At 38.6% G+C, this 25,541-nt stretch overlaps 2 protein-coding genes across 2 annotated transcripts in view; one reads left to right on the top strand and one right to left on the bottom strand.

Moving 5' to 3' along the window:
* stab1 (stabilin 1) overlaps nt 1-17,894 on the bottom strand; it is a 69,241-nt gene extending 51,347 nt beyond the window's left edge. The window contains exons 1-15 of the mRNA XM_054617810.1: nt 17,515-17,894; nt 14,650-14,771; nt 14,348-14,463; nt 12,538-12,623; nt 12,199-12,268; nt 11,899-11,994; nt 11,045-11,164; nt 9,357-9,544; nt 9,010-9,146; nt 8,371-8,498; nt 7,403-7,479; nt 5,502-5,624; nt 1,465-1,602; nt 1,137-1,208; nt 211-324 (exon numbers count right to left, since the gene is read on the bottom strand). Of these exons, the coding sequence (XP_054473785.1) occupies nt 211-324; nt 1,137-1,208; nt 1,465-1,602; nt 5,502-5,624; nt 7,403-7,479; nt 8,371-8,498; nt 9,010-9,146; nt 9,357-9,544; nt 11,045-11,164; nt 11,899-11,994; nt 12,199-12,268; nt 12,538-12,623; nt 14,348-14,463; nt 14,650-14,771; nt 17,515-17,574 (1,647 nt within the window). The 5' untranslated portion in view covers nt 17,575-17,894. The remainder of the gene's footprint in view (nt 1-210; nt 325-1,136; nt 1,209-1,464; nt 1,603-5,501; nt 5,625-7,402; nt 7,480-8,370; nt 8,499-9,009; nt 9,147-9,356; nt 9,545-11,044; nt 11,165-11,898; nt 11,995-12,198; nt 12,269-12,537; nt 12,624-14,347; nt 14,464-14,649; nt 14,772-17,514) is intronic.
* On the top strand, nt 2,277-5,243 carry LOC129106423 (E3 ubiquitin-protein ligase TRIM35-like). Its single transcript, XM_054617814.1, has one exon. It carries the CDS (start codon nt 2,519-2,521, stop codon nt 3,911-3,913), a length of 1,395 nt encoding a protein of 464 aa, XP_054473789.1. The 5' UTR covers nt 2,277-2,518; the 3' UTR covers nt 3,914-5,243.
* Nucleotides 17,895-25,541: the final 7,647 nt, after the last annotated feature.

Genomic DNA, 25,541 nt, shown 5'->3' with positions numbered 1-25,541 from the left:
GTTGTAAGGGTTGAGAACAACAGGGTCAGAAAGTTATAGAGTATTTGGTTTCAGACAAATACAGAGTTGGTTGATGTCTTTTCATGGAATTCGTTGACAATAAGAAATATAGAGTGTAAGCGGACTCATCATTTAAAGTTACCGATCTGTTATCTGCACTTATAAAAAATACACTCAACAAATGAAAATTGAAGTGCTAACTACACCTACTTCGTGCAGCATGTACAAGAGGCTGCCGTCTCTGGATTTGTCCACAGCCTGGTTGGTGGGGATGAACACAGTCAGAGGACCCGGACCCTTCAAGGGGGGTGGCGACCCGCAGTTCTACAAACACACACAAACAAATCGTATCGGATTAGAGCCGAGGATTAAGCACTGAAATCACACATGAGGACATTTGTAGTGTCACATGATGTACTGAAGCGTTTCAGTAATAGACTGTACATAAGAAGTGGATGTCGTCATCGTGACATCAACCAATTGTTTGTGAAAGGCCGTTTTGAAGCCTCAAGTGCGCATTTTGGCTGTTGCCATCTTGGATTACGGCTGCCGGTATTACGCCTTTTTTGCAACCAATGAACAGAAGTGACCATATTTGGACTGCGGAGAAGGACGTATTGATGCCGCATACAGCGACTTGTCAATCAGAAGGTAGCCCCGCCCTAAAGCATACCCTGCATTATGGTCTATTTGACTCTAAATGGACCATCATTTACTAAATGAACATCATGCTGTATTGAATAAGACTTGAACTAGAGATTGAGACCATAAACTCATGTTTACAATGTTTACTGAGGGAATAAATCAAGAGAGAAGTAGAGTAATATTGTCATTGTCTGCTTTGACATTGTTTTGTTAAGCTCTCACTGCAATATAAATGCCGGGTAAATAAAGGTCAGAACCCTGCACCAAATAAGTTAATGAATAGTTATCACTGCAGGCCACTACAAAGCTCAAACCCCTGAAAGACCTGCTCTGCCAAGTTATGGTTGCTAAGCTATGATTTCACCACTGTTTGGTAGAGGAGAATCAGGACTGCTTCATCTTACTGACCAATAACGTTCAACTGATTTCTTCTCACTTGGGGATAAAACCAATCATCTGTGTGATGTTATTGGCCAGAAGAAAATACTCACATCAACCAGAGACAGGAAGCGGTTGTATTTTTCATCCTTAGTCAGAATCTCTCCGATAGTTATATCAGCGAACTGGATACAAGAAGAAGAAGAAGATGACCAAATGACGACATTCTCGTTCATGAACTGCACTGTAGACAGCATTGTTTTAATAATAATGACACAAAGATGAGCATGAAATAATTTAGTATACATTAAACTTGACAAAAAAGCTACATATCAATGCATTAAGGCAGATTTGAGCATCCGAAATGCTTAAAAAAACCCATACATAGTAGATGTAGTATTTTTTCAGGTATTTTTCCATATTTGGTGAAGTGAAATTCACCTGTTCATCACGAGAGGGTGGAGCAGAGAGTGTGTTTGTGATTGGCCGGTCGATGATGTGGATGATCCCATTGGCTGCTGGCAGGTCTTCCTGGATGACGTTGTACAGTCTGCTGGGGTTGTCCATCAGGATGAACCTCTGAGTCAACCAGACAGAGATACAATCAGGGTTTATGCAGTTAAAATATAGAGTTGAGTAAATTAGTATTTCAGTTAGCAAGTAGCAGCTCTAACAAAGGGTCAGGATGTTTTTTCTTTCTCTTTCTGTCGTTCTACTCACTTCATCATTTTAAGATCCTACAAATGAAGCTCTAGTGTAAGACATTTTTTTTGCTTATTCCTGTAGTTTATTTCCCATACAACTGCCATTCACTTCTCTCACGCATGCTCACTCATAATTTCCTTGCTGTCATTGTTTTCGGTTGTCAATCATGATATCAGCTGTTCTGATCAGCTGGTCTATTCTATCCAATAGCAAAACAAGCGAAACAATTACTTTGTCAGCCTTCCATCCTGCTGCTTTCTCTTTTTAAATGTACGTTCATGTTGCTGTTACATGTGAACCTCCACCTCCCAAGCGTCAAAGACTCTGTCAAGACTTTATCACCATACACCATCTGTTTATTATCAACGATTATCTTTTCCTCCTCTCATGTGTCTCTCCTGATTGAAGTGAACCTGTTAGTTAAATGGCTTGCAACACACACCTGTAATGATAAACAGAAGCATGATAAAGCTCCACCCTCTCTGACGCAACAGAGTAACAGCTGACAGGAAACAGCTGACAGGAAACAGCTTTCCTTCCTTGTCCCTGACAGAAGCGACACACTGAGAGGCAGAGAGGAATACTTGTTGACACCAAAACTACCGGGGACAGCTACAGAAGGGAAAACTGGAATTATGGGAACACTGAATACTTGAAATTTAACCTGCTGTCGATTTCACACGATGAACTGAGTGAGGCACGAGTGAAAGTGAAAGTGAAAGTAACTTTCTAGCCTGGCTGACTACTTTCTATTCTGCTTGCTGTGTTTATAGCTTCACTCGGAGACAAAATGGCTTCCAGGTCGGACGAGGATCTCTGCTGTCCTGTCTGCTATGAAATCTTTAAAAATCCTGTTGTTCTGTCGTGTAGCCACAGCTTCTGTAAAGACTGTCTGAACAACTGGTGGAGGGGGAAACAGACAAAAGACTGTCCGGTTTGTAAGAGAAGATCATCAAAGAGTGATCCTCCTCGTAACTTGGCTTTAAAGAACCTGTGTGAGGCCTTTTTACTGGCGAGAGAACAGAGAGGTTCAGAGACTCTCTGCAGTCTGCACTCTGAGAAACTCAGACTCTTCTGTCTGGACCATCAGCAGCCGGTGTGTGTCGTCTGCAGAGATTCAAGGAGACACAACAACCACAGATTCAAACCCATTGATGAAGCTGCAGAGGATCTCAAAGAGGAGCTCCAGAAATCCCTGAAGCCCTTAATGGAGAAACTGAAGCTCTTTCATGAAGCAAAAAGAAACTGTGATCAAACAGCAGAACACATTAAGGTCCAGGCCCGACGCACAGAGAGGCAGATCAAGGAGCAGTTTAAGAAGCTTCACCAGTTTCTACAAGAGGACGAGGAGGCCAGGATCTCTGCTCTGAGGGAGGAAGAGGAGCAGAAGAGTGAGATGATGAAGGAGAAGATGGAGGCTCTGATTAGAGAGATAGCAGCTCTTTCAGACACAGTCAGAGCCACAGAGGACGAGCTGAGAGCTGGAGACGTCTCATTCCTCAACAACTACAAGGCTGCAGTGGAAAGAGTCCAGCAGGGCCCCCTGCTGGAGGATCCACAGCTGCTCTCAGGAGCTCTGATAGACGAGGCCAAACACCTGGGCAACCTGACCTACAACATCTGGAACAAGATGAAGGAGATGGTCTCCTACAGTCCTGTGGTTCTGGATCCAAACACAGCCGACACAACACTAGTGGTGTCCGAAGATCTGACAAGCGTGAAGTCTGGAGTGCGACCACAGCTTCCAAAAAACCTGGAGAGGACCAAATTCTCCTGCTCCGTTCAGGGCTCTGAAGGCTTCAAATCAGGGACTCACAGCTGGGACGTTGAGGTGGGAAACAACAAGGACTGGGAACTGGGCATGTTGGGAGAGGACATCCAGACGGACGGACGCCTACAGTCTGGATTGTGGAGAATTTTGTTCTCCGACGGTAAATTCACAGCGTTCTCCATGCCAGATCATGAGAAAGTTCTGCCAGTGACGAAGAACCTCCAGAAGATCAGAGTTCATTTGGACTTTGACAAAGGAAAACTGTCGTTCTCTGATCCTGATACTAACACACACATACACACCTTCACACACACATTCACGGACACTGTGTTTCCGTACATTTACACCGAGGATCACCAACCACTGAAGATTTTACCAGTGAAGGTCTCTGTGGCGGTGGAAAAGCAATGTTAGAGATTATTATGATAAGGTTGGTTGATATGACATTGACTTTTAGAAAGTTTAGAAAGTCATATCAGTAATGTCTTGGGTTGTATTACACTGGTTGCAATGCTGCATATTATGGCAATTTTGGATTTACAGGATTATTGCAGCAATGTTATTAAGCAGTATGATTTTATTTTAACAACTTATTATGTGTGCGTGTTACTAGGAGGGCTAGATGTATTAATGAAACAGTGTGCTATGGCTTTTGGTAGCAATTTGGCAAAGATTTTAAGCTGAAATCAAGAATCAAGAATTAAACTTTTCATACTGCAAATACTACAGAATAATTGTTATGCATGATAAAAGCAACTACCAGGACAGATAGTGATGAACCTGTACACAGTGTGGTTCACAGTGACGGTGAGTTACAGCTTTTAGACACTAGATTATGTAAAATTTGGCATACTTAACTAGGGAAATAATATACAGTGTGATGAAGGACTTTTTAGCTAAACCACACCCCCAGTTTATAATAATTACAATAATGATGATAGCGACAATGATCAAAATGTAATGAGTGACAAACGTTAGATGTGTATGATCTGATGACTAAGAAGTATAGATTAATATTGAAATAAAAAATGTATATGGGAATTATCAGGGGGTTTGAAGTAGGCCTGGGTATTGTTTGAGTTTCTTCAACTTCCGTGCTGATAAAAGTTGGGTTTGGGTACCTATATCATAAAAATAACGTGGCTTTTGTTCTGAACTTTACCATGAGGATTATAAACATTTCTTTCAACAAATTATTTCTAATGTTTTGCAAAATAATCCATACTTGTTAAACGCTTTGTGTTTAGTTTTAGCTTTACGTTGTACAATTAGAGGGTTTGTGATTTTGACGGACACATTACCGTAAGTACGCAGGAAGTATTGATATAAGATATTGTTATCATGTTTAAGGTGATGGGGTTGGACGATGATCAAACCGTTTAAAATGCTGACTTTGAATACGATGATTTGAAAAAAAATGTTAAGCAGTGATGATGGTGATGAAGCTATGATGATGTTTTTACAGATACCTTGACGTTACATCTTTACTTTCTTTATGTGATTCAAATCCTTTTAAAAACAGGATGTTGGAATATCAGTAATAGGAAAAAGTAAGTTGAGAGGACAGGCAGAAGGGGGGTATTTGTTTAAAATGTGTGTTATGCCAAGTTAACATGATGAATATCAAAACAAACAAATGAAATAATATTTAATGAATTGCTGAAGCAGAAACCAAATTATTAAGTTGTTGTGGGTTTTCTCTGTTTTTCCTCTGGCCATTGTGATTATGACCAATAAAAATGAAGTTAATGAACTTCCTTGTGATCATCTTTAATTATCTAGACAGTTTTAACATCTATATCTCATGAGGACTAAACATTCATACTAGTGTTTTAACATTTTAGAATTAAGGCTCTTCCAGTTACATCAGTTCACTATAACTAAACACTGTCCTCTGAAATAATTGTAAACCTTTACATTATACTTGTGAGTGAAAACAAAAGAAACATCCAGTTCAAAGGGTTGTTAACAGGGTTGTTGTGTTTTTAAGAGGAGGTTGTACCTTGTTGTCTTTGCTCCTCAACACAGCTCCTCCGTACAGGTTGAAATCTCGTCCCTGCAGATCTTTGTAGAGGTGCTGACCCAGGATCAGGTGGTTTTTACACATCAGCTCCTCATTAACACCCTGTAGAGACCAGAGTATGTGAGTAGATATAATAATCCTCTTCTACTAGTTATTGAAACAGGAAAAGGGGGACATCTGCATGCTCAAATAAAATAAAAAAATGCATAAAGTGAAAATGTTCAAAGGCTCAAAACTGGAAAATAAAACAAAGCTGAAAAACTGTGAATGAACAGAATCCAACAGAAGTCCAACTGATGCAACAGAAAAATGAAATCTCACCCAAACAGTGAGAGATAGATACACCCTGTGGTGCATTTGGATACACATTCATGATGTAACCTGGGATAGATCAAAGTGTGTTTTGGGTCTTTTAACATCAGCCATTGTGTCCCCAGGATGATTCAGACCTCATAGAGGACTCCTTCTGATCCATAGCCATGTGGAGGCTCTCTTTTTCTGCTTTTGTCACTTTTACTGCAGGAATATCTTTTTTTGCATCAGTTGGCTATGTCTTTAATATCCTTTCCTATAGCAGTGCTTTGACCAAATTATTGACCACTGCAATCAAATTACAAATCAGGCATTCAGGGTTTTTGAGCCGATTACTTTTATTTAAAAAAATATGCTAATTGATTCCATCAGTTATGTATGTAAACCAGTCAGAAGCAGAGATGTGCAGATTTTGATTTGATGTCGAAAAAGAAAAAGGTTACTCTCATTATGCATTTAAATGTTTTGTGGTTGTTAGATCTAAAACTAAATCAAGCAAAATGACAAAAATGATCTTTGACCCCAGGAGGACTCTTTGTTTCTTGTGTTTTCTTGCTGAGGTGTGCTACCTCTGCAAGGTTAAAGGTCGCCCATACTGTTGACTTGCAATACGTTTTCTTTCTTAGCACTGTTAAACAAGATTGCCAAGATTCAGTGCTGTTCATCCGTGAGGCGTAACTTGAACTATTGATTTTATCTAGTCGAGATGGAAACCTTTTAAGTCTGATGTCGCATTTAACCTTTATAGTCTACAAGTCTCCTTTTTCTCTTTTACTGTTTTGAATTCTTGCTTTAATTATCTAAAATGTCCAACTAAGGTTTCTATGGTTACATCAGATTTCACAGTCAGGATGTCTGCGTCTGTGTGTGTGTGTGTGTGTGTGTGTGTGTGTGTGTGTGTGTGTGTGTGTGTGTGTGTGTGTGTGTGTGTGTGTGTGTGTGTGTGTGTGCACCCAGAGGCCTCACACTGATTTGCTCTAGTTTGTCCTGACCATCTGTCACGCCGAGCTGAAAAAGTGTGTGTGTGTGTAAGATGTGATCGGGTTAGTGTGTGTGTGTAATTTAAATGCGTTGTCATCTGACACTTTGTGTTATGGGCTGTTTCAGTGTGTTTGATGATTAGAGCTACGATTCCAGCTACATTCTGGGGTCGCCGCTGTGGTACATTCAGACGTACAGACACAAAGAGACAAGCTGCAGAAGGATGTCAGTCATTTTCAGAGGAAACCTGCTGCACAGCGAGGCATCAGAAGTGTTGAGAAAAGTTGGGAAAACCAGATGTGTGTGTCACGCAGCACAGACAAAACAATAGAATAAAGAAGTGTGTAGAGAGATTTTGAGCTAGCTATGATGATGGGCTTTGCTCCCAACTGAAACAGCTTGGCTTCAGAGCCAAAGCTGAAATACTTTAGTATCATAAATCTATAGTTTGGTAACAACATCCTGGAGACTCCTGTTTTTTTGTGTTTAAGAATTAATGAGATTATTAATTAAAAATAAAACTTTGTAGCAGTAGAGACAAACAGACAGTCAGGTGGTTATTCTACAGAGACAGACAGGCGACCTACACTCAGAGGAGTTTTCAGCACCGGGATGAACGCTGTGAAGGGTCCGTTGTGACTCAGCAGCATTGGACAGCCTTTCTCTGAAACACACACACACACACACGCACACACACGCACACACACACACACACACCAAAAGGTCAAATGTCACAAAAAAAATACAAAATAGCTCCCGGTAGAGACAATTTAAAAAAGTACATTTCTCTTGCATTCAGAGTAACAAAAGTAATTATGTGGTCTCACATTGCTGCTTGTTTATTTAATGACTACACAGTTTTGGCCGTAGTTGTGCATTCATAAATAGATCGAGTTGAACTACAGTTATTTATGAATAACCTTGTGGTTGTATCCCTCCGCCAACCACCCATGTTGCAGTTTGCATTCAGTTGGTCCAGAATGTCATAACTTCATTATTTTATCTTATTGGAGATGTTGAATTAATGTATGAATTTTTGAGCTATGGCCAAAAACATATCCGTTTAATCAGGTCATTTTTTTGTTGTTGTTTTGTCTTCGCAGCTGGTTTAGAAGGCTGCAAACTATTTTCTTTTACCAACGTCCCGAAAAAGAATTAAAAATGCTCTGAGGTCAGTGCAAACCATCAAAAATTCAGAATGTTATCTTTTAACTTTGTTACAGCCATCTATAGTGGCTTTTGGCATAAAAATAACAGAATTAAATTGAAAAGGGAAATAAAGATTGTATTTTTATTTATGAAAAGAAAGAATCTTGAATTTTGAGTTTTAAGGATGTATAATAAGCTGCTTAGAGCTAGTGTCATTATTCCCGTTTTAATATCTATATATTATATTGTTGTGAAAACATCTCCTTCAAACAACTGGGTCAACTCTTTAAGGATCACAGATACATTTCAGTCTGTTACACCACTAAGTGATTCACACCTCTGAAATAGTACAGTTCAGTATATAGTATATCAAAACATTTATACAGTGTATTTGTGGTTCTTTTACCAAACATGGCGACGGCTCCGGTCAGATTTTCTCTCTGACTTCCACTCCTGTCCAGCTCTATCAGCCGCTCCATCAGGTTACCATAGCAACGGTATCCGTCACCAATCTGACCCGCCTCACACACACACCTGAGGGGGAGGGAGGGAGGGTGAATAATGAAATAATAAATAAATAATTAAACGTTTAATGATGTTTGAGAGACATCATTAAACGTGTAATGAAGTCTCTCACATTTCATTTCTACAGTCTCGAAAATGTCCGTACGCATGGCTGAGAGTTTCCGTACAGGTGAGCACATAGTGCCGTCAAGTTTGTCTTTATAGATCACAACGTGTGCGTGGGAAGTGGCCTCTTTCAGACCCCGTTATGTGCGTACACAACGGTTATAAATGAGACCCCTGGGTGTAATTCTTGTCTTGGTGCTAGTTCTGGTTTTAGTTCTGGGTCTAGTACTAGAGAACAAAAGAGAGACAGAGAGAAACCTCGTCTTAGATCCGGGTCTAGATATGGTTGTAGTGCTACAGAGCAAGACAGACAGACAAAAGAAACTGTCTCTGGGTCTACCTTCAGGTTCTAGTCCTAGTCTAGACCTGGACCTGGCTCTAGTTCAAGGGATCCAAAGTGTTTTTGTTGTCTGACCTGGGTTGTCCATCCAGTTCAGTTTGACAGATAGCTGTTGGGTCACAGGTGTTCGCTAAGCAGGCAGAGACCAGATGACAACCGAACTCAGCGCTGCCACCTACAGGGGACATCCCAAACATGCACTCGCAGCTGGACTGACAGACAGACAGACAGACAAACAGACACAGTGGTTAAACACACTTTCAGGATTTAGATCTGGTTTAGAGTCTAAACATAATATTGACTCGTAAATATTTGTTCCGACATAAACTGTGTTGTTGGTCTTGGTTCTGACGGTCATTCTGGTTCAAGGACTTGTCTTGTCCTAGACCTGGTTCTGGTCTTGGCTCTGGAGGTACCCTAACCTTGTTGGGTCCTTTGAAGACACAGACGGTCGAGTTGACGGGACACCCTCCGTTGTTCTCGGAGCAAGGGTTTCTGGGTACGCAGATCTTGCCATCGCCCTGGTATTCCGGCTTACAGACGCAGGTGACCTTTGACCCCTGTAAGGAGCAATGGGCGTTGACGTCACAGTCCCTCGCTGAGCAAATAGCTGATCAGGAAAACAAAGATGCAACTTAGTACAGATGAGATTTTCTTTTTTATTCTCAAGACAAAAGTAAACATTAGTCCTTATTCTAGTCTAGTTCTAGTGGGTGAGAAACAGAGAGTGAGACAAAGGAATCTGTTCTGGGTCAAGGTCTTGTTCTTACCCTGGTTTGAGTTAATAGGACAAAGTGAGTTCTGGGTCTATTTCTGACTCTAGTCCTTGTCTAGTTGTAATCTTATTCTAGACCAGCGTCTAGTTCTTGTCCTGATTTTAGCAAGACTCTGGTGAGCAAATATCAGGTTCTAGTCCTGTTCCTGGTCCTAGTTCTAGCGAGATTCTAGTCCTGGCTTATACAAAAATCTAAAGACAATCTTAAAGGACTTTGGAGACACCATTAAAATTGCCGAAATCAGCTAGCAGCTCTGGGAGACTGTATGATTGGATGATTGGACGGATGAGAAATAAACAACTATTCTTGGATCGTCACCACTAGTGGGGACAAATGTAAAGTCTGTACTTGAGGGTGGGGCCAGTGGAAAGGTCACATTATCAACAGCAAAACCTTGACCCTCTGTACGATGGACATTTTAGGACATCACAGATTCAGCTTACAAATATCAGCTCTGTAGACGCTTTTACAGTTTGTAAACATGCAATTTGGCAACAAAAATATGTCAATGTAAGACAGTCTATGGTCAAGCTACGCAGAAGATCACAAATGAAACCTAAATTGACTTTCCAGATCTTTGTGTTATTAGTGAGTGAGTAAAATACATTATTATAACAGCTCTCAAAAGGGTCTATACTTTTACTTACATTAACTTTCTTCAGGCTTAACATTGTCATGTTAATTTTGGCATCTTAAACAGGCGCTATTATGCTATTTTCCGGGTGCATATTTTTATCTCCAGTTACAGTTACAGCATGTTTACATGCATTAATGCTCATAATCCTCCTTGTTTTTCTCATCCTGGCTGTCCTGAGGCACCTCTTCTCACCCTCTCTCTGAAACGCTCCGTTGTAGCGCTTTCTCCTCCCTCCAGAAAGAGAAGTCTGCTCTGATTGGTCAGCTAGCCCGCTCTGTTGTGATTGGTCAACGTTTCACATTTCAAAAAACTCTTCCTCCGGAGCTTCAGTTCCGTCTCTCTCTTTTGTTGTTTGAGGGCCAAACTAGCCGGAAGGAGTTTTACGTCACTTATGTAACATTGTGACCTCATAAAGTTACAGAAGTGAAGGAAAGAATTCAATGGAGCCGTTTCAGGAGCTCAGGAGCTTCTGAGGGGGAGGGTAACTCCTTTTAGGACTTCAGGTTTTACACTCTACGGACCTTTTCCATGTACAAAAATATATATAACACACGAAAGAAGAGTGAAAAAGTCACTTTAACACATATTCAACTGATGAACCGACAGACAAAAAAAACCTCTTACTTTTAAATTAAACTAAAATCTGGGAAACAATAACACTGAGAAATCCGAGATGAATGTTGGGTTTTGTGTTTACCTGCACAATTTTTCATGCCCACTGTCGTCTTCCTGTATCCGGGTAAACATTCACATTCGGCGGCGTCTCCCTCTCCTTTACAGTACGAGTTCGGGCTGCATTTACTGCACCTGGTACTCGCTGCCAACGACACAAAACACAACAGCAGCTCACTTTTGGTAACAATCATACTAACAGACACGCCATGGGGTAGAAAACATTAAGACATTTTTGGCAATAACCAAAATGTGTTCTATTTTGTTTATTCTTTAATCAGACAGTTCCTGATTTAAACAATCATTTTGCCAGTTTTAATATATAGTTTATTCGGACAAAGCTTGTCTGAATAAAGAGACATGCTTGACATTTGTTTGTTCAGTGAAAAACCATTTTAATGTCTCAAAAAAACTTATTTTGTCCAAAATACAACACAAAAAAACACAACTGAATATCAATAAGAGATTATGCAGAACAGGAAATTCCTTGTTTATCTAAAGATACAAATATAGCCTTATCTATAACTATGAAATTGTTATGTCAATTGAACCAAATGTTATTTTCAGTAGTAGGTTCATAGCATATTTTTTTAGACTGCCATTATTATAGTGGAGGTTTCAGCATTATGTTTTTTTCTAGTTTGATATAAACTAAGCAAATATAATTTAAATAGTTTCATGATTATTTCCTTTCTTTCTTCAAAATAATATTTTGTATTATTTTATATTATTAAAAAACATTCATATGATACCCAGTCTGAGTGAGTCTCTGTGAATTATATATTTTATCCTACTAACATGCAGTAATATGGTCTGATATATAGTTTAATATGTTTTATATAATATAACATAGTTTAAAACAGCGTGTCATGGTCTTACCTTGGTCACAGCGTTTCCCAGTGTACGGCAGCTGACACAAACACTGTCCATCACCTTCTGGACCTTTATTACACACTCCATTCACACAGTCACATTCTGCACAGACAGACAGACACACACACACACACACACACACACACACACACACACACACACACACACACACACACACACACACACACACACACACACACACACACACACACACAGAGTCAAACAACTGTGGGACATTTTTGCAGATGTTAACACAACAATTTGAGTGTTTTTCTATCAGAGAGAAAGAGAAGTGAGAGAGCTTACTTTTATCACAGTTTTCTCCAAAGGCGTTTTGATTCTTACACTCCTGACAGGCAAAACCAGAGAAGCCGTCCTAAAGAGGGAAACCAAGACAATATCACCAAGACATCAACAATCTAAACAACATTTTAAAAAAACAACCACTGTGTTTCCAAATCCACAACTTAACCCAAAAACAGAAACACATTATCCCAAACTGATGAGACATTGAGAGACTTGAGCATAGGTAATTATTGTTAATGGCTCGTTAAGGGCACCGTCACCTATAAATACATAAACAATAATGACCTTTGAACTCTTTTACAAACAGGTAGGTTAGTTAAACACAGACAGGATACTGACATCACAGACGCAGGTCCCGTTGCCGAGGTCTCCGTCCAGACAGTTTCCATGGAAGTTACAGGTCTTCCCTGACCAGCTGGGACAAGCTACAGACAGTCAGACAGATCAACAGACAGACAGAGGGACAGATGATTAGTAAATTATAACTGTTTATTGTTTATGTGATACCATTTTGTACTGTTTACACTGCAGCTTCATATGTCAGAATAATATGCTTGTCATTGCTCCAAAAAACACTCAAACTGCTCTGTATGGAATGGGAAATAATAAATCAATAATTTCTCTATAAAATGTTTAGCTCTCAGTAGATATTTTTTCTTATCTAACATTTGTCTCTGTGCAGATTCAAATATGTTTGGGATTATTGTTTGATTGAGTGGAAGTCATAGTAATTTAAATTGTATATATAAAAAAAGAATATAGACTAACGATACTGCAAGTAATAGTTAAACTAATTGCTTTAAACCAAAACACAAGAGTACAAAAGATCTATGATAACTTCTATGCAAGAGAGTCAAAACAGAAATTGTGTGTTGTATAATGTTTACCTAACTGTGAGGTTTAATGTTATAATTTTTGACCTGCACAGGTGTAACATCGGCTTCCTTCATAAACCGGTGATTAACAAAAACATTTACTTCTTGTCGTATAAACACAACTGACAGCACAACAACGAAATAGAGCAACTGAAAGTCCCAATTCACTCAAACGCCAAACTTTTCTGACGTTATTTCTTCTACCTGTGACAGAAAATGAGAGCTGTGCTGTGAGGCGTTATCACCGCGGAACGTGATTGGTGTAAAGATCTGACATTCAATGAAACAACCAATCAGAGCTACAGGAAAACAGAACAGTCCCGCCTTCTTGTTAAGTGGCTGGTTCTTTAAAAAATATAGGAAACTTGATTTATCTTTCTTTTTTGAGACTATAACCATAAAGAAAGAAAGACTTAAAATAAGATATTTTTTTATTTTATTTTTGATTTTTAAAGGAGTATTTTCATTATCGATTTATCTGTTGATTGTTTTCACAACTAACCGATTTTCAAATCATAATTCGGAGTGCTCAAACTCAAATATGTTGTTTGTCTGAAGAACAGTCAAAAACCCAAATGATATATAGTTATAGATTCATTTTCTGTCAAAGATATTAAACCTTGAATATTAAGATACACTTCATCAGTAGGAGCGTGATATGTTGACTGACAGATGCTTTTCCCTAACCTGAGCTTTAAATTTCCTCAGACTCTTCAGAAAACTTGCTAAGCGATAATGTGGTTGCCTAGCAACAATAAAAAAAAAACTCAGCAGTCTTGCCGTGGTGTACTGTGTGTAATTGAGATGTATGCCTATTAGTTACTTAAATGAACATAAAAATACATATAATTAATTTCTACTAAAAATATACCACATATTCTGATGAATATTTAGGAAAAATCAGCAGTAGAAATGTAATTTTATAATGAATTATTCGCAGCTCTGTTTGGTTAAAGTCATCACTGTGACAGTCACTGTATTCTCCACATTATGATCTACAGATGCACAGGAGAATTATTCATGTTACATGTTAATCTAGCAGGTATGGGACTCTGCATGTATTTGATTGGCCAGTGTGATTCATTGACTGGATGATGTCACATTGTGTTGAGTCAGATTCAACTTTTTAACAAGACACATTTTCCTGCCCGAGCTCTTTGTGCCATGACCCCCGCTGCTGAACAAACACGGTCGTGTGTGTGTGTGTGTGTGTGTGTGTGTGTGTGTGTGTGTGTGTGTGTGTGTGTGTGTGTGTGTGTGTGTGTGTGTCTTACAGAGACATAGAGGTCCCCAGTGCTGTGGGCAGCACTGTGGCTGCATGAACCCCTTTATACAGATGTGCTGACATCCATCCAGCACCATCTCCCTGCCGCCGATCTCCACCACGTAACTGCAGCACACAAAGAACACGAGGTGAAGAGACTGCTTCATTCACATCACATACTACTCTACTAATACAAACCCACTTTTTACTACATTGATGACACATTTATTAAGCTAAAGTTTGTGTGTGTTAGTAGTGAAAACACTCCTTCGCTGCTCTGAAGAACTGTAGGTTATGTATCCAGGTACGTACCTGCAGTTGGCCGTTCCCACGCTGCTGAAGCCGTGGGGGCATCTGGTCACGACGGCACAAGAAGTGCAGGAGGTGTGCATGTCCACCCTCTGTGAGATATCACACCGACCAGGAGGAGGAGTCTGAGGGAGCAGAGGAGTTTCATCTTTTACAATCTGATACCACTTTCTTCTCAATGGCTCCTCTTCTCACTTCACATCAGGCTACTGGATGAACTGTGATATCTTATATTCAACGAGGTGCTCAGTCCACATGAGCACACAAGATACTAACGATACATACAAGACGATAAACATGTGATACTAAAGTATATCGATATGTGTGTTCAAACATCATCTGAAAGTTGATCTTCATTTGTCTCACGTCAAACAGAATGGAAGAGATTTCAGGAAAAGCTTAAATAAGGAGCAGTGGCAGCAGCAGACAAGTCACTTAATTGACAAAACAAGTGGTTCCCTATCAAATTTATTGATGTATTCATGTGTCAGCAGTATTTAAATGTTGCAACTAGTTGAGGAGGAGATCGTTTTAACAAGTTAGGTAGTTCAATCTATAAAAATATGTCATATTTTTGTTATTGATCAAATGTTTTGCATGTTAACTTTGAACCTGCAAAGTTACCAGTAACTGAAGTTGTAAAACAAAAGTAGTGACGTGAAAAGTAGAATATCTTTCTTTGAAAAGTAGTGGAGTAGAAATATTAAGTAGGCTTATCAATAAATTGAAGTATAAGTACCTCAAAACTGTACGCAAACAGTACTTGAGTTTTACTTTTCACCACGGGATAAAAAACATTTGAAAACGACACAAGATGACCGAAGTGAAGAATCATTTTCAAAGCAAGGTTTGGCTCTGTGAGAACCAGCAACTCAGATATTTGAGGAGATGTTTTAGTAGTGAGGGCAATTCCACAGACAGCGAATACTGGGCATACTGGGATTCTACCAGAGCTACCATGCTGGTTTTACTGGAACATGGACACATTTCTGATTCATAGCTGGAAGATTTACTCTTAAAATCAAACTCTTCTATGAAAAAAAAACCATTAATGTCAGCAGACCAAATCTTAAAAGTGTCACCTGATGGCCTCTTCAATTTGAATCTTGAATCTACTTTTTCTACTCAGAATCAATTGAATACCAATAATCAATGTAAATTACATTTTATTGTGTAATTTCCCTTTAAAAATGGCTGTTGATTGTTGATTTATTCAGATTTACTCAAGATGTTAAATGGACTTGTGCTTTGGGGTTAAGTGTCTTGCCCAATGACACAGGGACATAGCCAGGAATCAAACCGCTGAACCTCTGATTGAAGGAAGACCCCGCTCTTTCACTGAGCCACAGGTGAATAACTGTGAGGACGCATCTGATCGTACTGATCGTATCGTATCTTTGAAGGCAAATTGTTGCATTAAAGCCCCAGTGTTCACTCTGATCTTTGTGGTCTATGTTTGAATCAGCTAAAATAAGATACAACTTTATTCATCCTGACGTTAATGGCTGTGCTTCTATGAAGATAGCTGATGTCATTTCAGTAACAGTAGACTGACACATCTCTCCTTTACTTAGACAACAAAATGATCCCTCTCTACACCAGACTGGACCAAACAAACTGGGTTGTCAATGGTTTTCAAATTTGACAAACATGGATACTCTTCTGGAGCTGTCAATTCTCTCTTTAACTGTCTACTGAAATATATTTCTGAACAACGTAGCAATAAAAAGCAGCTGCTGCATCAGGTATTATTAACTTTCTACAACACTTGTCAACAAGGTTCAAGTCTCTCTATTTGTGACCGTGGTTAGGTTGAATTGTTAAAGGAGCACTCTATTATGTGGCTCTCTGGAGCAACTATCAAGTCTGAGAAAATAACCCTGATGATGTCACAGTGATGTCATCGGGGTTCCCTGAGCTTGGGCTTTGAGACTACAAATTAACAGAAAGCCATGGTTCAGTTTGAAAGACATAGCTGTTCACCTACAGGTAGTGTTTGATGTAGAGACACTAGTGAGTTAAAACTATTGATGGTTTACCAAAACACTTTTTACACACATTCATATTCATGTCTGCATAAGATGTTGTATTTTTAAGTGATATATTTTTAAGTGATATATTTTGACGACACGTTGCAATGAAATTTGGTTCAGATATTCAAGAGGAAAAATTCTGTGTTGTTCATATGACATTTCATCTAGCGCCACCGCTACGTAAATATGTAAACTTGCTTAAAAATGTGGTTTATGACCAAATACTAGCAAATCTGCTGATATTCCCCTCAACCTCAGCTGTACTGATGCAAAAAAATTAAGCAATCTAAAAACTAAACTACAAGGATAAACCAGGATAATATTTCCCGCTGAACATCAGCAAGTTTAGCATTGTCACTGTGAGCATCAAAAAATCAGCTGTTCTTAAATGTAACCTCACAGAGAAGCTGGCATGACTTTAGACTTTTAGTCTCAAATTTGATCCGTTTGATCAGAAAAACTCAGCATAGATCGACCTCTGCTGCTTTGAATCGTCTCTTGCAAGTCCCCGAACTTTCCATAAAATACACTAATGAATTGCTAGAGTACTCTATTAAGGTTGTCAGGACTGTACTAGTGTACTAGTATTGTACCTTCAACAGTAGGTCATCTCAGAAATGTTCCATTTATGCATAAAGGTTTGGCTGAGTCCCCTCCATCACAACCTTTCATTCATTCAGTGACCAAATGATGACCATACGTTTTCAATACAAACTAGCAAAACTATTCTGTGAGGCCTTTGAAGTAAAACAGAGAGCAAAGCAACCCACTTACAATCTAGAGATGTAAACAGGTGATATGTTCTCTCAGTGTAACAGAGTTGGAGGTGTGTTACCTGTTCTTGCAGTGAAGTTTGCAGGCAGAGCAGCAGCAGAAGCATCAGCTGCATCAGCATGGCTCAAAGTGTCACATCCAGGGGGGGAAAATAAATCCACCAAACCAGCACCCTCCTGACTCAGTATAACAAAGAAAAAATAAGTGGAAAAAGTAGAGAATGTCTTCAGGCAGTGTTGGTTCAACACATCAGTTTTCTCCTCTTGTATCTGGTCTGAATCTCAAACACAACCTGCTCTGGTAGCTACAGGAAAAAACACACATAACGACATCCTATGTGCAGGAAAAACCTAACTATTGGAAAACAACAGACCTCGGTTCCAGCTCTAATAAGTGTAAAGTAAAAACTGAAAGTAACCTGCTCGTAATAGATGCCAAAAAAATAATAAAAATATAAGTACTTGAAATATATATATATATATATATTTTTATATATATATATATATATATATATATATAAAAAAATAACAGCAGGCTGGATCCAGGCAGTGTTGGGATTATCAGCGGTATTCTTTGCTCATTTTCAGTCTGAAGGCAACAATTACTGTTTTCTAGTAACTAACAGACAAATTATAACGAGTTAACTCTCAGCTCAGTGTCCAGCGAGGCGGAGAGGCTGGAGCGACTGCTGCGTCACGTCTTTTCCTCTCTAATCTAGGAAGAAAGAAAAAAAAGAACACAACAGAAACTGGCAAAGTAGGAACCTCCCAGCAGAGGTCATCTCCTCCTCCTACTACTCCCCATGTAGAGACAGTAGTAGCAGCAGTATTAGTACAAGTAGTAGCAGCCGTTACAGTAGCACTTGTCACAGTAGTACTAGTAACAGCAGTATACTGTAGCAGCTGAAGTATACTGTACATGTAGTAACACACACCATACCCTACTCTCCCTCTCCAACATCTATGATACTCTGGACCGGCAGTGGTGGAAAAAGTACTCAGAATCTTTACTTAAGTACAAGTAGAAATACTACAGTTTAAAAATACTCCATCTCACAATACAGTCCTGATTTCAAAATGTACTTAAAGTATCAAAAGTAAAAGTTCTCATTATGTAGAATCGCCCATTTCACAGTGTTATATTATTGTATAATATCATATTATTCAGTTTTAAGCGCTAACCAATACGATAGATTATTTTAATGTTGAAATACTTTGTATACTTCTGGGAAGATTAGAAGTAAAAAAGATTACAAGGAACTCAATCTTATCATAACATTTCATAATGCAAATCTTTCTTTAAAAAGTTTCTTGTAAAAAAGTAACTAATAATCTAAGGTTCAACAAGTAATAAAGTATAAGTAGCATAAAGTAGAAATACTCAAGTTAAGTAGTAAGTATGTCAAAAAGTACCTAATTGACTTACTTGAATAAATGTTATTTGTTACATTCCACCACAGTAAACCACTGGTTGCCCAAGCAGTCATGTGATAGTTAATAAATAAGGAAAGAGGAAAAGTTATGGTTATTTTTCTGACTTCCTTTGGTGAAATACAGTTTCAATTCCTCAGGAATGTAAAAACTCTTCAAATGAAACAATTAAAGAAACGAACGCCTGTCTGGTTAAACTTCAGATGTAAGTGACATGATAAGGTCAATGGTTGGTCACCAGTGTTCAAGACTACACAGTCTTTCACCTTACTGTATATTCAAACACATAAACCCGCACACATACATTAAACATGATAACACTGCTGTATATATTATATATCATGTATTTGTATATTATTTATGAGTCATACTTACCTGTACGCTTTCACTCAGTTCATCAGGTCCGCCCAGCTCAAGCTAAAACACTTTTAATAAACATAAACATTATAACCTTTATGAAAGTATGATTTATACTTTCTCTTCTTTTTTAAATGAACCACACATGAAAAAGTGCATTCTACTGCTCCTGAAGCCTCACTAGCACCTCTGCTAAGCTGGCATGCTACATTGCACTTTGGCATAGAGAAAGATTATAATTAAAACATTGAATTTAATAAGCAAGAAATAATAAGTGTGAGCCAACATGCATAACACCAGGGACCTGGCTTATGTCATCATATAAGTTACACCTTTTTTGTTTTCATTTTGACTTGTTTAAATGCTGTAAGAAAGGCCTACAACAGTCATACACTGGTGGGAGTATTTTAAATCATTTAAAAGTAACAATACGACACAATGTAAACATTCAACATTTCCAGAAATGTCAATATTTTCAATAATGAAATAACAAAAGTATCACTGTGAAGAACGATTTGTTTCAGTTTCAAATCATTAAGCCAGTGAAGCGGTGTCATACTACATAATAAAAAAAACGAATGTGTCACGTTGTCATTGGCACGTATCTCAAAATTATGATGATTTTGCTGCTTTCAGATCAGTTGAGGGATCACATGCTCTTCCACAGTAAATTGATCAAAGCTACAAAATGTGAGTAGAAGTACTTGAATAACTTCCTGTTTTGCAGCAGCAGTTACAGCATATTGTGCTTTATTTTGTTGCATTTGCAGTGCCAAAAAAAATAAACACAAAATCACATTGTATAAAGGTCTGTCTGAAGTATGGATCTGGAGCTACCGGAGAAAAAACAAACACACTTTAAAACTGTTTTGAAAACTACTCCATAAATACAGATTGGTGTATTTTGTAAGAAAATAACTTCTCATTTGACATGTCTCTTGGGCTTATTCTACAGGGTTTTTATTTGATTTTTTTTTTTACATAGTTTTCAATGTATTTAGACCCCGGATTTAATTTATAACTATACTTTACTAAAAACTTTGTCATTTGACTGCTACTGCACATCAGGTTGTCAGAGGACAGTAACTGCTGCTGTTTTAAACCCTTTGAGACATTGGAAGTGATTTTGGGTGATTCAAATAAAGTGGATATACTCTAACTATAAGGCCTGTCTGAGAGGAGAGGAGAGGAAGAGAGAGAGAGAGAGAGAGAGAGAGAGAGAGAGAGAGAGAGGGGAATTGTGAGAGAACCTCTCTCTTCCTGACAGGAAGTTTTGGGCGGATTTCCCCTCCTGGTCGTCCCAGCGGAGCGGTGCAATTTGGACGGATTTCCTCGTCAGCTGACACAACTCCTCGTCTACTTCGCAGAATGAAAAGGAACCAACGTGAAAGCTGAGTTTCTTTTCCTGTTTGAAATTAGCTTGACTTTAAGAACCGATGACAGACTGCAGCGAGGTGAGTTTGACCAGAGAGAGAAGTCAAAGGTCAAACTGCAAGCAGACAGAACAATAGCAGGAAGCAGGCAGACAATACACCGGTGCAGGACTCTGAGTTTTACTGCCTTGCTAAATGGCAAGGAGATTTTAAACAGCAACCTCTGCAGTCTGTGTTTACTTGCCCTGGACAGCAGATTTGAACCAACTTATGCACCCACTGTGTATCTGATCTGGGAAATTTGCATCAACTCCCGTCTGCAGTGATTTTCTATTCAATCATGCTGCCTTTAAGACAAATTATGCTATTTAAATAAGTTTCAAATAGATTATAGTTGGTCTAATATGGTCCGCTGGCAATTCTTTTACCTTGATAAGATCTAAATAAATCTGGTCAGTTTGAGATAATGTATTCCTGTGCGCACTACTGACTGGCTGATATTGTGTATTACCCTCGATATATATGTTGTGTTTTGACTCCTGTGATGTGGTCCCATATCTGTGATGCCTTGTGACTGCCTGATTAAATACAAGACAAGTGAATTAAAACATTGTGTGAAGGACACGAAGATATTTGTTATCTTTGAGTCTTGCATGTTGGCACCAACACACACACAAACACACACGGCCACTAACTGCTGACTCGCGTAAAAAGTGAGGAAAACATGAATCAAGGAGCAAAGGGAGAGAGAGAGGCCGAAGCCAGAGGTCGTGGATGTCTCTCGGCCCAGGTCCCAGTGAAAGTCTCAAACTCAACAAATGCCTCGGATCAGCACTCTGAACCGGAACACAGTCGAACAGACAAGAAAAAACATGAAAGATAAGAGGAAGTGAGAAAGGATTTACTATCAGTGTCACATCCCTCTGGTGTTCCCTGGCATATCTCTGCTCTGACTGTTAATCAGGGGAATTTAACTAGATACAGAATAGAACAGAATACCCAGAACAGCTCAATGTACCATGAATACATTTACATTTTCTATTTTCTACTTCACCGGGTTACCAGCGGTTGTCAAACTATGGGGTAACCCACCAAGGAGAAAAAGAAATGTGCTCAAACTGAATTAAATCTGTTTTATCCAGAAAGAATAAACAACGGTGCTTTCACGCTCAATAATTTAAATATGTTTTCCCCTTCACTCCTTCAAACCACATGTAAAACCTTCAATAATTGTATATGCTAGTGTCTGCATGTTTGCCCCAACTTATATATGTATATTGTATTAAAAGCAGTGTACTTATCTTAATTTACTAAAATTGACAGCTAGGACAAAAGAAAACTAAACTACTGTGACATTACAAAAAAGGTGACTAACGCTAAATTCCATTATGCATGTTGAATTTTAAACAAAATTAGTTACTAATGGGAACTTAAAAGGTTTTCATTGATTGAACCACAACTGATTTTGCTGCTAAACTGAACAATCAATTAACGTGAACCAAAGTTATTGCTGTTAAACTGAACTGTTCAATGAAACTGACCACTGTGTTAACTTCACATCTTTGCTCATCGAAACTAAATCTTTAGCTGCTCAACAGAACTGTTACGACCTGAATTAAAATTGTACTTCTAGACTGGACAATTACAAACCTTAACCAAAGCTTTTGCTGCTAAGCTAGACCGTTAGCTAACCTGAACCAAACGGTTTTAACTGTTAAACTGGGCAGTTAGCTTAACTGACCGAAAGCAAACTGTTTTAGCTGCCCGAACCAAATATAATCTGAATATCTGACTTATCATCTTATCTAAACCAAACTGTTTTAGCTGCTAAACTGAACTACTTTATTAGATTACCCAAATCAAAAAAACAAATCTGCGAAACTGGACTTCAAGCTAACCTGTACCAAACTGTCACAGTTGTTTACCTAAACCGTTAGCTAACATGTAGCTAACTGTTATAGCCGTTAAACTGCACTGTTAGCTAACCTATACCCAGTTGTTATAGCCATTCAACTGGACCGTAAACTAACCTGTACCAAATTCTTATAATCATTAAACTAGACTGTTAGCTAACCTGTACCAAATTGTGGTAGTCGGTAATGTAGACCGTTAGCTAACCTGTAGCTACCAACTGTTATAGCCGTTAAATTGGACTATAAACTAACCTGTACCAAATTGTGGTAGTCGGTAATCTAGACCGTTAGCTAACCTGTACCAACTGTTATAGCCGTTAAACTAGACTGTTAGCTAACCTGTACCAACTGTTATAGCCGTTAAACTAGACTGTTAGCTAACCTGTACCAACTGTTATAGCCGTTAAACTAGACCGTTAGCTAACCTGTACCAACTGTTATAGCCGTTAAACTAGACCGTTAGCTAACCTGTACCAACTGTTATAGCTAACCTGTTAAACTAGACCGTTAGCTAACCTGTACCAACTGTTATAGCCGTTAAACTAGACCGTTAGCTAACCTGTACCAACTGTTATAGCCGTTAAACTAGACCGTTAGCTAACCTGTACCAACTGTTATAGCCGTTAAACTAGACTGTTAGCTAACCTGTACCAACTGTTATAGCCGTTAAACTAGACTGTTAGCTAACTGTTATACCAACCGTTATAGCCGTTAAACTAGACTATAAACTAACCTGTACCAACTGTTATAGCCGTTAAACTAGACTATAAACTAACCTGTACCAACTGTTATAGCCGTTAAACTAGACTGTTAGCTAACCTCTACCAACCGTTATAGCCGTTAAACTAGACTATAAACTAACCTCTACCAACCGTTATAGCCGTTAAACTAGACTGTTAGCTAACCTGTACCAACCGTTATAGCCGTTAAACTAGACTATAAACTAACCTGTACCAACTGTTATAGCCGTTAAACTAGACCGTAAGCTAGCCTGTACCAAATTCTTATAATCGTTAAACTAGACTGTTGGCTAACCTGTACCAAATTGTGGTAGTCAGTAATCTAGACCGTTAGCTAACCTGTACTAACTGTTGTAGGCTTTAAACTGGACTATTAACTAACCTGACCCAAATTGTTAAAGCCATTAAACTGGACCGTTAGCTAACCTGTACCAAATTGTGATAGTCATTAATCTAGACCGTTTGCTAACCTTTACCAAACTGTTACAGCCATTAAACTGGACTGTTTGCTAACCTGTACTAAACGGCTGTTATCTGTTAAACTGCATTTTTAACTTATATGAGCCAATTGTTTAAGAGGCTAAACAGAACTGTTAATTAAACTACATGAAAGATTTGCTGCTAAACTGGAAAAATGAACTATCACTAACGTTAAATCATTTCATGCTGCACATACCAGCTCAGTCCTTTGAATTTATAATCTTAATGACAGAAACTGTGGCAGAATACATCAAAATGTCTAAAGCTTATTGTTTTTATTCCAGTAAGTCATGAGAAAATAGTAAAAATGTCCAACTTTCAATATGAGAAAAATACCTAAACAACAAAATAGAATATGTTCATGGCAAATGCCTGAATTTTCCACCAAATTTAATGAAAATATGTTGATAAAGTTGATGCTGCTCACAAACTAATGGGACAAAAAAACATCAGAGGCAGATGTGACAAGCACATGATCTGTAAAGCTGTTTCCGACCCTGACTGTCAGCCCTTATTGTTTCTTCAAAACGCATTGTCATGTCATCCTGGCACACAGTCACTTTGTTCCAAACAGAAATCCTGTTTGGATCCAATCTCTCCATGTGATGAAGATTCAGACAACTGAATTAGATCCTTTAATACAGTTTCTTATGAAAGCAGAGCCTGGAGCGAAAAATTATTTCCCACTGGTCATTTGACCTACTGGCACCCGGAGCCAATCAATCAGAGGTCAGTTCGCCAGTTTTGCTGATCACACTTCCACGTACAGTATCTCTGACCGAGGTCTGTTTTAGTGTCCCTAAAAAGGAAATCAGCTGAATTTCTTGGCGAGCGACTCTGACAGACAGGAAATAGAGGAAGTTAAATTAGTTGAAAGGTGGCAGTGCCTTTTCGTGCTGCTGGTCCGCCAAGTCATCAAAATCTCACTGAGAATTGAGGATGATGAATTGCTGACAGGAACTTTTTTTTATTGTTATTTTTTCTTTGGGAAACAAATGTTTCTGGGGAAACAGCAGTTTATAAATACTGAGGTAATGAGTTCAAGGTCTCTATGGAAGGTCTAAATACTGTTTCAAAGACTTTTCCACCTTGCCAGTGAAATTTCAGCCCAGTATCATGGAAGTTCGTGAAATAGTAAATTCAATCTATTGGTTCGTGCCCAGGGACACGAATTGTCTTTTTTTATATCCCACAGCACGAAAATAATGCCAATGGAGAGTCAATTAAGAGCGTTATTCTTGGTGGAGACGCAAATCAAATGCATCCACATGTGACTAAGCAACCAACAGTCCTTCAGTGGACTGCCAAGTCGAATTATTGATCCGTTTCTAAGAAATGTACTTCCTGGATCATATTTCATTGTTTGTCTGCAACTCTTTAATTCAGGGCCTAAACTGTTCTGCTTGCAACTGCCTTTTATTAAATACAGTTTGGGACTATTTATTTATCTTGCACTGCACTGAAATGTTTATTCTCTCTATATATATATTTTACCCTTTGTAATTTGAATTTAATTTAAACATATTTTACATTGTCTATTTTCTGAATGCCTGTTATGTAAAGCACTTGGAATTGCCTTGCATTGTTTTAGTGCAGGGCCGTTTTCGGTCGACTGAACGCCTGCTAACAGATCCATGAGTTTTAACACTTCTCAGAAGCTGAAACACTCCCCAGAGGGTATTAAGACCATGACACAGGGTTTTTAAAAGTCGGAAAAGTTGTCACGACAGCAATAATTTTCCTTTTTTATGGCGACAATCACAAAAACAGTAGAAGGCTTAAAAAAAGCAACCAG

The sequence above is a fragment of the Anoplopoma fimbria genome, chromosome 17, assembly GCF_027596085.1.
Source record: "Anoplopoma fimbria isolate UVic2021 breed Golden Eagle Sablefish chromosome 17, Afim_UVic_2022, whole genome shotgun sequence".
Classification (NCBI taxonomy): domain Eukaryota; kingdom Metazoa; phylum Chordata; class Actinopteri; order Perciformes; family Anoplopomatidae; genus Anoplopoma; species Anoplopoma fimbria.
Note: the sequence above shows the minus strand (reverse complement) of the source record. Positions and strands in the feature narration are given on the sequence as shown.

Excerpts from the sequence above, each read along its gene's own strand:
- LOC129106423 (XM_054617814.1), top strand. The coding sequence starts at position 2,519 with ATGGCTTCCAGGTCGGACGAGGATCTCTGCTGTCCTGTCTGCTATGAA.